The sequence below is a fragment of the Protobothrops mucrosquamatus genome, unplaced genomic scaffold, assembly GCF_001527695.2.
Source record: "Protobothrops mucrosquamatus isolate PMUCROS unplaced genomic scaffold, P.Mucros_1.0 scaffold1731, whole genome shotgun sequence".
NCBI lineage: Eukaryota > Metazoa > Chordata > Lepidosauria > Squamata > Viperidae > Protobothrops > Protobothrops mucrosquamatus.
In genome coordinates this window covers 184,093-197,315 of record NW_015387878.1, presented here as the reverse complement: position 1 = coordinate 197,315, position 13,223 = coordinate 184,093, and the positions used below count along the sequence as shown (strand labels likewise).

General features: G+C 41.0%; 1 protein-coding gene across 2 annotated transcripts in view; it reads right to left on the bottom strand.

Annotated features, from left to right (window-relative positions):
• HK1 (hexokinase 1) overlaps positions 1-13,223 on the bottom strand; it is a 59,683-nt gene that overhangs the window by 28,113 nt on the left and 18,347 nt on the right. The window contains exons 1-2 of one of the 2 annotated variants that reach the window (XM_015822969.1): positions 9,972-10,129; positions 2,123-2,271 (exon numbers count right to left, since the gene is read on the bottom strand). In XM_015822969.1, the coding sequence (XP_015678455.1) occupies positions 2,123-2,271; positions 9,972-10,113 (291 nt within the window). In that variant the 5' untranslated portion in view covers positions 10,114-10,129. Of the gene's footprint in view, positions 1-2,122; positions 2,272-9,971; positions 10,130-13,223 lie in introns of those variants that run through there. The other variant, XM_015822970.1, reaches the window with a different exon arrangement.

Here is a 13,223-nt window from a genome sequence, read left to right as displayed (position 1 = left end):
AGCCGGAACGCGGCGGAACGGCGTTCCGGCACCTTTTTCCGGGCCGGCCGCACCGGAAATAGCCCCTCCCACACCGGAAATAGCCCCTCCCAAATTTTACTTGCATTCCTGTTCTCTAAAGGGGCGGTCCTAGGGTTTGATGAGGGCGTGGCCAGGTTTGAGTTCCGCCACCTTTTCTCCGAGAAAAAAAGCCCTGGCTGTTACACTTGCAAACTCACACATTGTGTGATGCCTACAAAAACTGGTGAGGTGCTTCAGTGAAAACAATCCATGATGCAAATCAGAACCTTTGATCACAAGACCACCGAAGGTGCTTTCTCATTCTGCCATGGTCATGCTGGAAGCAACCAGACTAAAGTTTTCAAGAACTAATCAGCAGCAAAAACAGAAATCATCTTGACGCTGACCATCTCAAAGTAGGAATTTTTGCATTAGCAATGCCAAAGGATGCCAGAGAAGAGCGCCATTGCCAAACAGGCCTAATCATCATCCTTTAGGTTCAACAGCCATGCCGCCAGAGCTCAGAACCCCAGTCATGAATGTACATCTTGGGAAAAGCAAGAGAAATGACAATGGATGGTGTCGTGAAGGTTTTAAAAAAGCAGCATCAGTGACAGCAGATACCAATTCTGTAACTTACATAAGAGATTTAAGTGGAGGAAGTAGGAGAAATTCTCCTGCCTTCCTTGGCTTCAACAACCATCCATATAATGTCCGCAGCTTAAGCTGCTGGCTGCAAAATGTATACATAAGAATCAAGACAGAAAAATCCTTTGGTGAAAAAAATAAACACAGAAGGTCTACCATACAACAAAATATAGCAATCAGGCAAAGGAGCTTCAAATATGAAAACAAAAGTTTCCTCCTTGCTGAATTGTTTCCCTAAAACAGACTTGCTTTGGCCCTTCTGTAAAAACCCTCCCTTGTAGCACCCACTGACTGGGTTCATACAGCATACATAAAACCCAAATGTTGGTTAGTGCAAACACACCCTCCTTTTGCATATGGTTGTTCTATTAATTACACCATCTGAACACACAAGGAGCAATATGTTCAGGCACCTCTAACCTTGTTTATACTCTTTTATTTTTAATCAAATCAGGTCAAATATATTTATTACAATATTTGAGCAGCCAATACTTTTAATAAAGATGTAGCATTCTCTATTTCTTTCAAGTAATGTTAAAAGTTGGAATATAGATACTTTTCAACTTATGACCACAATGGGTCACAATTACAATAGATTTTCGGTTGTAAGTCATTATAGTTATAAGTTGACTGAACCCAATTTTAGAACAGTTTTCCAGGAGTCATTGAATCCATGGTCAGTAAGCAAATGCCACTGTCCTAAGTGCGAACCCATTCTTACAAACAGGCTTTTTTCCCCAAAACCACCAAAAAAACCCCAGCACAAACTGCAATGGTGCGCCTGCAGAATGCTGCAACCAGTACAGGTATTCACAAGGATGTATCCATGAAGTTATTGGAATAGCATTCAACTCTAGGAAATAATTTATTTTTTTATTCTCAAGAAAGCATTGCCGCCTAAGGCACTGTACTGAAGAATTTTCTTCTAAACAAAGTCACATCTTTAAAATGTTTAATGATACTCACCCATCCCAGGACACAGTAAAGAAAAATAAAAATGGGTATAAGAAACATATGAAGAAACAGAATAAACAGAAATACATTTTTTTTAACCCACGGCTAAGCCAGTACATCCCCGCTCATCACAGAGGACTTGTCTGTCTGCTAGTTCAGCTAGCTTTCACTGCCTATTTGATGTACACTCTACTTTTCTCTGCTAGTGAGCAAAACTGCCCTGTTTGTAATAGGTGAACTAGAAGAAATTACTACAAAAAGACAATTTTTGTAATAAAATCTGGCATTCTCCACATTTTTTTCAGCAAGAAAATGGCGAGAGGAAATTTATCCCAAAATGTATTTTCTAACTTGTCAAGGAATATAGGATTTTCAATATTCCATTTCCTTGAATATTTAAAATTACAAATTAATTTCGTTTTTCCTTTCAGAATTAAGGAAACCCAAGAGATGATCCCAACTTAACAAGCAACAAGGGAAGCGTTCAGAATGTTAATTATAGACTTAAAGAGGAATCTACCCGTGTGCCACTGCCGTGCGTAATATCTTCTGGCGTTTCGTAAATCTCAGTTTCCATTTGCACCATCTGCTTTTTCTCGTGTGAGACTTTTACTCTCAAAATTCGGAAGAAAGAGCCACCAAGATCCAGAGCAATGAAATCTCCTTTCTCTGTTGGAAAGAAACAGATGTCACTTTAGGCATTAGAAGCAGGCATTTACATTTTCCTACCCATTAAGTAAACTACCATTAGTGTGCTAGACAAGCAGGTCCGCGATTCTGACCTTTTCTAACTTAGGAAATTATCATTTTCCGATCTAGATAAATCAACTGAGAACATTTGCCTCAAGCCTATCTAATAGGATTAAGGTAGTAATCTTGAATCGTTCTGAAATAAAGATTACCCATTAACATAGTCATTGTAACAAGATAAATTGCTCTGTGCTTACACAGACTAGATAAATACAAAAGACCACACACACGGTGTACTTCAACTTCCCCAAAATCATTCAAGCTCTGCACCAGCCCACAAGAAGTGCAGATGTGATGGGAATACAATTTCCAGATATTAGGTCAATCCAGATGGGAAAGATGTCAAATTCTTTTTTAAGTACAATTCCCTTTTCAGGTACAATTTTGTTTTGATAAGCCAGCATCCTCAACCACCTTGCAGTTTTAACCAACTTTACTGAACAGTTCTGTGTGGCATGGGAGGACAAAGGAAGGAAGGAAAGAGCACTAAGTACAGGTAGTCCTCCACTTACAACAATTCATTTAGTGACCATTCAAAGTTACAATGGTACTGAAAAAAGCAATTTATGACCATTTTTCCCCATGGTCACGTGATCAAAATTCAGAGGCTTGGCAACTGATCCATAATTATGACGATTGCAGTGCCCAGGGGGGTCATGTGATCATCTTTTGTGACCTTCTGACAAACAAAGTCACGGGGAAGCCAGATTCACTAAACAATCATGTTGTTAACTTTACAACTGCAGTGATTCGCTTAACCACTGTGGCAAGAAAGATCGTAAAATGGGGGAAAATTCACTTAACAAATATCTTACAGCAGGGGTGTCAAACTCAATTTCATTGAGGGCCGCATCAGCATTGTGATTGCCCTCAGGGGGGCCAGGTGGGTGTGGCCAGGGTGGGTGCGGCCTACTGGGTGGGCGTGGATGGAGTAGGTGTGACCTGCTGGGTGGGTGTGGCCAGCTCTACACCGTTTGCGTCAAGGGTGCCTGTGGGGGCCTGGGCAGGAGTGGGACAGATTTGAGGGTCTCTGGCAGAAGGGGGTGGGACCAGGGCAAGTGCCAAGGCATGGTCCACTGGAGGAGCCTCACTGTTCCTCTCAGGACATGCGGGGGGGGGGGCTTATGGAGCTAAGACTGAATGCGTTTCAGCATAGATGGCCACCACAGAATTGTACATTGGCTCCCGGCCGGCCTGGGCCAGGGCCAAGGCAGAGGGGGCCATTCCCTCACTGTTTCCAGGATGGCTTCGCGGGCCACATGAAACCACTTCGCGGGCCACATCTGGCCCCCAGGCCTTGTGTTTGACATATCTGTCTTACAGCAAAAGAAATATTGGGCCAAATTGTGGTTGTGAGTCAAGGACTACCCGTAAAACTACTGAAACTGTTTGCCTTCTAGGCAACGTTGGTGAGCAGCAGCAGAACGAAGGGCGTTGCTCTCTATAACTCTGAGGTCCTCTTCCAGCAATCAAATTATAACTGAAGAGACTTCTTCTAAGAGGACCTCATCCCGCTTCCCAGCAAGGAGGGGCAATCTAATCATGCCTTATCTAAATCTTCCTGCCTAATTCTAGAAAAGATTGTTCAACCCCCAGCCATACTGAAGGACCAGTGAAGCTGTGCAAAATAGAATAGAATAGAATAGAATAGAATAGAATAGAATAGAATAGAATAGAATAGAATAGGAGGTCTTCTAGTCCAGCCCCCTGCTCAAGCAGGAGGACCTATACCATTCCAGACAGGTGATTGTCCAGTCTCTTTTTAAAAACTTCCAGCGATGGAGCGCCCACAATTTCTGGAGGCAAGCTGTTCCATTGGTTGATTGTCCTCACTGTCAGGAAGTTTCTCCTTAATTCCAGGTTGCTTCTCTCTTGAGAGCCAACAAGGAATTTCATGTAATGCCACCATGCTGTCCTTATTCTGGCATCTATTTAGAAGAACCAAAGCCAAGCACTCTCTCAACTCAACAAGGAACACAAGGCACGTCTTCCCAAGCAATATCACAATGTTTGTTGGATTAGCATCATTTCCAAACTGAACACCGATGGTCACAGAGAGAACAGAGGTCACATGAGTCGTGGCATCATCATACAAATGGCAAAAAATGGCAACTGATGAAAACTGTACAACTCGCCTCATTGATGTGACGCCATCATAACGTATGTGACATCAACACAATTCTTCCAGATGCCAATGCACCGCATTGCACTTGTGGAGATCAAACTATGTGAAATGACACTGTCAGGGGGAAGTACTTCACATTATGCCAAGTGCGCAAATAGACTTTATCACTGTCTGCCCATTGATTGCTTAAAAACAAGCCATTATCACAAAATAAGGCCTCAAAGATAAACAGTGGAACAGATGGTGCCTTTTTTTCCCACTACAATTTAAACAAATGGGGATTCTGTAATAGCTAGTAAACTAACCTGTGGCCTGAAAACAGAAATCAGATGCCCAGTCAACAAAATACTTGAAGGACATTCAAAGGTAAAGGCAAATAATGATTAGGTGTTAATGAATTAATTCCGTATTATCTGCATGGAGGGCTATGACCTGAAGTTTGTTTTCTCCTCTTCTCACTTGCTCCTGTCTTGCAATTTTAAAATGCAAGCAAACTGCAATTTGAACTATCCATTGCGCACTGTATCTATATTTAATAGAAAGTGTGGTTTTGCCAGTATCTCAGAAGTGAGAGTTTACAATCATGTGATAAGAAAAGCAAGGAGAGAGGAAGGATGCTAAAATCAAAGGATGTCTCTGCCCATGGTACACAACTAATGACTGATGTACTCACAAACATCTAGTAAAAGCCATATGCAATGTGTGATCATTCTGTCGTTATGCAAATGATATAATTCATGACATGAATGACATTATAGCACACGTGGCATTCTTTGCGTCTCATATGAATATGCTGTAATGCTTCAACCTTACTACTAAATTCTATATTTATGATTAATGTAACTATTATTTTAATTCTTATGTTAGCCTTCTGCAGTCTGATTCTCTTCAGATATTTTGGACTATGAATTCATCACTCCAAATTAGCAACCCATGGCTAGTTTTACAAAAGCTCATAGAAGTTGCTGAGAAAACCTACTTCAGGAAAAAAAAAATCCATCACATATTCATAGTACTATCAGTAATTTCTTCTCCCAAGACTTACACTTGTGCTTTTGATATATGACCCTTTAAGAATAGTAACAAAAGCATTTCTGTACACAGTTATTAAGGAGGACTGAATTGATTTTTCAAATTTGACAATTTTAAGATGTGTGGACTTCAACTCCCAGAATTCCCCAGCCAACCTGTGAGTGATAATTACAGTTTCATCTCCACCTTGAATTCCTTATGATTCGTAACAAAGCAAGATAAAACACAGTGATTACTCTTCAGGCCCCAAAGCCAAGTGCTGGTTTGAAAGAGAAGCCTAAATTAAAAGACAGCAGCTATATTTCTCTTTTCACTGAACAGGATACATAAAAGAGAGCGCCAAGCTGTTTCTTCAGTTTATAACGCAGTAATGTTTGGGGAGGGAACCAAATATGGAAATAATGCTTAGCTAATTTAATGATCTTGTCAAATGCAAGCAAACTAGGGCCGTGCAACAGCTGAGAGGTCAAAAGTCACAATTCAGCATCCTAAACTTTTTCAACCTGCTTCTTCTGTCTGAGACTGACAATAAGGAAGAATAGGAGAGGGTACAGAAAATTTATTGAGCCAATTTCAGGCCAATTTAGAAGAGGGTAATGGTGTTAAATAGAAGGCTCAGAGTAATTTGCTTCCTGTGGCCTGTGCTTCTTTTCCCACCTTAATTTTTTTTTTTTAAGAAAGGGGAAAAACCCAACATCACCAAAAATTCAATAATAATAATAATAATAATAATAATAATAATAATAATAATAATAATAATAATAATAATAATAATAATAATAATAAAAAAAAATAATAATAATAATGACACCTAGGATGCTGGTAGCAACCGTGTCAACCATCAGCGCCAGCCAATTTGAATGTTCAGTTGACTGAGGTTCATGTTTAATGAATAAAAGATAATAATAATAATAATAATAAAGTTGGAAGGGACCTTGGAAGTCATCTAGTCCAACCCCCTGCTCAGGCAGGAAACCCTATACCATTTCAGACAAATGGCTGTCCAATCTCTTCTTAAAAACTTCCAGTGTTGGAGCATTCACAGCTTCTGCAGGCAGGTTGTTCCACTGATTAATTGTTCTAATCGTCAGGAGGTTTCTCCTTAGTTCTAGGTTGCTTCTTTCTTTGATTAGTTTCCATCCAATGCTTCTTGTCCTGCCTTCAGGTGTTTTGGAGAATAGTTTGTTTCCCTCTTCTTTGTGGCAACCCCTGAGATATTGGAACACTGCTATCATGCCCCCCCTCATCCTTCTCTTCATTAAACTAGGCATACCCAATTCTAGCAACCGTTCCTTGTACGTTTTAGCCTCCAGTCCCCTAATCATCTTTGTTGCTCTTCTCTGTACTCTTTCTAGAGTCTCAACATCTTTTGTACATTGTGATGACCAAAACTGGATGCAGTATTCCAAGTGTGGCCTTACCAAGGCATTGTAAAGTGGTATTAATACTTCACGTGATCTTGATTCTATCCCTCTGTTAATGCAGCCTAGCACTGTGTTGGCTTTTTTGGCAACTGCAGCACACTGCTGGCTCATATTTAAGTGATTGTCCACTAGGACTCTGAGATCCCTCTCACAGTTACTATTACTGAGCAAGGTACCCCCTATACTATACCTGTGCATTTGATTTTTCTTGCCTAAATGTAGAACCTTGTTTTGTTCACCATTGAATTTCATTTTGTTAGATAGCACCCTGTTCAAGTCTGTCCAGATCCTCCTGTATCCTAAGCCTGTCTTCTGGAGTGTTGGCTATTCCTGCCAGCTTGTTGTCTGCAAATTTGATGAGTTCCTCATCTATCCCCTCATCCAAATCGTTGATGAAGATGTTGAGGAGCACTGGGCTCAGGACAGAGCCCTGGGGCACACCACTACTCACTTCCCTCCATGTAGATGCAGTTCCATTGAGGTCCACACGCTGAGTACAGCCGGTCAGCCAGCTACAGATCCATCTGGTGGTGATCCTGTCTAACCCACATTTTTCTATCTTATCAAGTAGTAGGTTGTGATCTACTTTATCAAATGCCTTACTGAAGTCCAAGTAAATTATATCCACAGCATTCCTCTGGTCCACTAATTTTGTCACTTGGTCAAAGAATGTGATAAAATTTGTCTGGCATGATCTGTTTTTGACAAACCCATGTTAGCTTTTGGCAATGACTTTGCCTCTAGGTGTTTGCTTATTCGTTGTTTGATTATCTTTTCCAGAATCTTCCCAAGTATTGAGGTCAGGCTGATAGGTCTGTAATTTCCTGGATCCATTTTATTTTCCTTTTTTCAAGATGGGAACTACATCAGCTCTTTTCCAGTCCTCTGGTAGTTCCCCAGTGCTCCAGGATCTTTGAAAGATATAGTTTAGTGATTCTGAGATCACATCTGCCAGTTCCTTGAGAACCTTGGGGTGTAATCCATCTGGTCTTGATGATTTGAACTCGTCTAGGCCGGACAGGTGCTCACTTACCATTTTCTTGCCTATCTTAACTTGTGTTTCTAATATGATTTTTACAGTACTGTTTTTGATAGGTTGGACTGTTTTTTCCCTTTGTGTAAAGACGGATGCAAAAAACAAGTTAAATAGTTCTGCTTTCTCCCTGTTGCTTGTCACCTTCTTGCCACTGTCTCCCACTAATGGGCCAATCATTTCCTTCACTTTTTTCTTGTTTTTTACATGTTGAAAGAAACTTTTTTTTATTTTTGACTTTTGTCGCAAGCTTAGCTTTCCTCACTTCATCTTTGGAGGCTCGGGCTACTTGCTGATAATCTGCTTTAGTTATGTGCCCCTTCCCACTTGTTATACTTGTCCTTTTTGTCTTTCAATTCATCAGAGAGTTCTTTATGCAGCCATGCTGGTTTCTTTTGAGAACTGTTATTTTTCTTCTTTGTTGGTATTGTGCTAGACTGGGCTTTTATTATCTCACTTTTCAAAATTTCCCAAGCTTCTTGAGTTGTTTTCCCCTTGAGGATTCTCATTCATGGAATCCTTCCCAAGCTCTCTCTAAGTTTATTGAAATTAGCTCTCTTGAAGTCCAAGACTCTAGTTTGACTGTGTTCTATTGCTTGTGCCTCCATAATGTTGAATTCCAATATTGCATGATCACTTCCCCCCCAAGGTTCCTGTGGCTTCAACATCTTCTATCATTTCATCCCTGTTAGTGAAGATTAGATCCAATATGGCTAATCCCTTAGTTACCTTCTCTACTTTTTGGGAGATAAAGTTGTCTGCTAGATTTATCAGGAATCTGTTTGATCTTCCACTTGGTGCAGAGTTTGTCTCCCAGTTGATGTCAGGGTAATTAAAGTCCCCCATTACTATTGTGATGTGCTTCCTATATACCTTAGTTAACTGACTAGCAAAAAGTTCATCTATTTCCTCTGTTTGGTTGGGTGGCCTATAGTATACACCTATGGCAATGTCATTTTTCCCCTTTTATATTATACATGTTGCCATCTGATTACAGGATCATAAAGTCAATGTGCTTGAAGGGCAATATTGTATTCAGAGTGTACCAAAAGCTAGACTGCCTGGAAAATGTATTATATAAATTATGTTAAATGTTCAAATTGGTTGCCATTTTCTTTTAAATGTTTATTTGCTTGACACATGACTGTTGAATATTCCTGTAAGTGCAGTGACATTTTCTCTGAAAAGATATGAAGTAATAAAATTAATAAAACCTATTGTAATTGGCCTATAGGGCCCGAATTTGGGAAACACCCTGTTTGCAATATATACTGAGTGGCCACATTCTCAGGAGATATCTAAATTTGAAAGCTCTTATGAGGTTTGGAGCATTTTTTACTTTTTCTATGTAATTTTTAGAAGACATACAGTACATACGTACATACACACATGCGCGCGCACACACACACTCTTTTGCAACAATGCCCAATCCGTGATAGCTGGGAGAGCTATAGGAGAACGAAGAGTTTCTGTGTCACCTAATTAGCCATTTCAATGGAGCACAAATCTGGTCATGATAAACTACATTCTTATTGAGACTTGCTCTAGCAATTTCTCTCTTGCCCAGACTCTAATTAAACTGTTCCTGTCTGGAATATATATACTGCAAATTATGGAGTCTTTTTATGTTCTACAGCAGGGGTCCTCAACCTTGGCAACTTTAAGACTTGTGGACTTCAACTTCCAGAATTCCTCAGCCAGCAAAGCTGGCTGAGGAATTCTGGAAGTTGAAGTCCATAAATCTTAAAGTTGCCAAGTTTCAAGACCCCTGACCTATACTTATGTTTTGGTAAATGGCATGCTCTATTGGGCTGGAGAATTTTTTTATGGTGCTACTAATATTACATATTTTTTTCTTACAGCTTTATGTGGCTTTAGGATCACTACGACCCAGGGGGGAATCATCCAGAACTCACCATATTGGAAGGAACAATACTGGATTTGTTTTAAGAAACCATCTTCATTAACAATTTTAGTAGCAAATCACAAGAGTGATAATCCTTACCTGAGCCATCAGGAATAGACCTTACAAAGGTAGGCAGCATCTTTACACTGGCTGTTGCGTTAAAATCCCTAGAGAGGCCATTCTTCATTTCATTCCTGAAGCGACCCATAATATCCAGCAAAGTTTCATCCGACAGCCGCATGGCATATAGATATTTATCAATCTATATCGGAGGCAGAGAGAAACACAAAAGATTCAGACCTTGTGTAATTTTGTTTCTGAACATAAGGTGGCTTAATCTTTTAAAAATGCTGAAGTATGGAATGGTCCTGCAAAAATGCTTAAGAGCAGGTAATATTAATTACAAATCTCCCATCAATTAAACACTTATGCCCCACCCTAGGAAAATAAACACAACATACAAACAAGACCACCTTGCTTTCAGTTCTGGAGCTCAAAATTATTCTGTTTGTAGATCTAGCCTGATAGAGCAGGGGTGTCAAACTCGCCGCATCACGTGACGTGTCGTGNTTTGCCTCAAGCCTATCTAATAGGATTAAGGTAGTAATCTTGAATCGTTCTGAAATAAAGATTACCCATTAACATAGTCATTGTAACAAGATAAATTGCTCTGTGCTTACACAGACTAGATAAATACAAAAGACCACACACACGGTGTACTTCAACTTCCCCAAAATCATTCAAGCTCTGCACCAGCCCACAAGAAGTGTAGATGTGATGGGAATACAATTTCCAGATATTAGGTCAATCCAGATGGGAAAGATGTCAAACTCTTTTTTAAGTACAATTCCCTTTTCAGGTACAATTTTGTTTTGATAAGACAGCATTCTCAACCACCTTGCAGTTTTAACCAACTTTACTGAACAGTTCTGTGTGGCATGGGAGGACAGAGGAAGGAAGGAAAGAGCACTAAGTACAGGTAGTCCTCCACTTACAACAATTCATTTAGTGACCATTCAAAGTTACAATGGTACTGAAAAAAGCAATTTATGACCATTTTCCCCCATGGTCACGTGATCAAAATTCAGAGGCTTGGCAACTGATCCATAATTATGACGATTGCAGTGCCCAGGGGGGTCATGTGATCATCTTTTGTGACCTTCTGACAAACAAAGTCACGGGGAAGCCAGATTCACTAAACAATCATGTTGTTAACTTTACAACTGCAGTGATTCGCTTAACCACTGTGGCAAGAAAGATCGTAAAATGGGGGAAAATTCACTTAACAAATATCTTACAGCAGGGGTGTCAAACTCAATTTCATTGAGGGCCGCATCAGCATTGTGATTGCCCTCAGGGGGTTGGGTGGGTGTGGCCAGGGTGGGTGCGGCCTACTGGGTGGGCGTGGATGGAGTGGGTGTGGCCTGCTGGGTGGGTGTGGCCAGCTCTACACCGTTTGCGTCAAGGGTGCCTGTGGGGGCCTGGGCAGGAGTGGGACAGATTTGAGGGTCTCTGGCAGAAGGGGGTGGGACCAGGGCAAGTGCCAAGGCATGGTCCACTGGAGGAGCCTCACTGTTCCTCTCAGGCCATGCAGGGGGGGGGGCTTATGGAGCTAAGACTGAATGCGTTTCAGCATAGATGGCCACCACAGAATTGTACATTGGCTCCCGGCCGGCCTGGGCCAGGGCCAAGGCAGAGGGGGCCGTTCCCTCACTGTTTCCAGGATGGCTTCGCGGGCCACATGAAACCACTTCGCGGGCCACATCTGGCCCCCAGGCCTTGTGTTTGACATATCTGTCTTACAGCAAAAGAAATATTGGGCCAAATTGTGGTTGTGAGTCAAGGACTACCCGTAAAACTACTGAAACTGTTTGCCTTCTAGGCAACGTTGGTGACCAGCAGCAGAACGAAGGGCGTTGCTCTCTATAACTCTGAGGTCCTCTTCCAGCAATCAAATTATAACTGAAGAGACTTCTTCTAAGAGGACCTCATCCCGCTTCCCAGCAAGGAGGGGCAATCTAATCATGCCTTATCTAAATCTTCCTGCCTAATTCTAGAAAGGATTGTTCAACCCCCAGCCATACTGAAGGACCAGTGAAGCTGTGCAAAATAGAATAGAATAGAATACAGCTGGAAGGGACCTTGGAGGTCTTCTAGTCCAGCCCCCTGCTCAAGCAGGAGGACCTATACCATTTCAGACAGGTGATTGTCCAGTCTCTTTTTAAAAACTTCCAGCGATGGAGCGCCCACAATTTCTGGAGGCAAGCTGTTCCATTGGTTGATTGTCCTCACTGTCAGGAAGTTTCTCCTTAATTCCAGGTTGCTTCTCTCTTGAGAGCCAACAAGGAATTTCATGTAATGCCACCATGCTGTCCTTATTCTGGCATCTATTTAGAAGAACCAAAGCCAAGCACTCTCTCAACTCAACAAGGAACACAAGGCACGTCTTCCCAAGCAATATCACAATGTTTGTTGGATTAGCATCATTTCCAAACTGAACACCGATGGTCACAGAGAGAACAGAGGTCACATGAGTCGTGGCATCATCAAACAAATGGCAAAAAATGGCAACTGATGAAAACTGTACAACTCGCCTCATTGATGTGACGCCATCATAACGTATGTGACATCAACACAATTCTTCCAGATGCCAATGCACCGCATTGCACTTGTGGAGATCAAACTATGTGAAATGACACTGTCAGGGGGAAGTACTTCACATTATGCCAAGTGCGCAAATAGACTTTATCACTGTCTGCCCATTGATTGCTTAAAAACAAGCCATTATCACAAAATAAGGCCTCAAAGATAAACAGTGGAACAGATGGTGCCTTTTTTTTTTCCAGTACAATTTAAACAAATGGGGATTCTGTAATAGCTAGTAAACTAACCTGTGGCCTGAAAACAGAAATCAGATGCCCAGTCAACAAAATACTTGAAGGACATTCAAAGGTAAAGGCAAATAATGATTAGGTGTTAATGAATTAATTCCGTATTATCTGCATGGGGGGCTATGACCTGAAGTTTGTTTTCTCCTCTTCTCACTTGCTTCTGTCTTGCAATTTTAAAATGCAAGCAAACTGCAATTTGAACTATCCATTGCGCACTGTATCTAGATTTAATAGAAAGTGTGGTTTTGCCAGTATCTCAGAAGTGAGAGTTTACAATCATGTGATAAGAAAAGCAAGGAGAGAGGAAGGATGCTAAAATCAAAGGATGTCTCTGCCCATGGTATACAACTAATGACTGATGTACTCACAAACATCTAGTAAAAGCCATATGCAAAGTGTGATCATTCTGCTGTTATGCAAATGATATAATTCATGACATGAATGACATTATAGCACACGT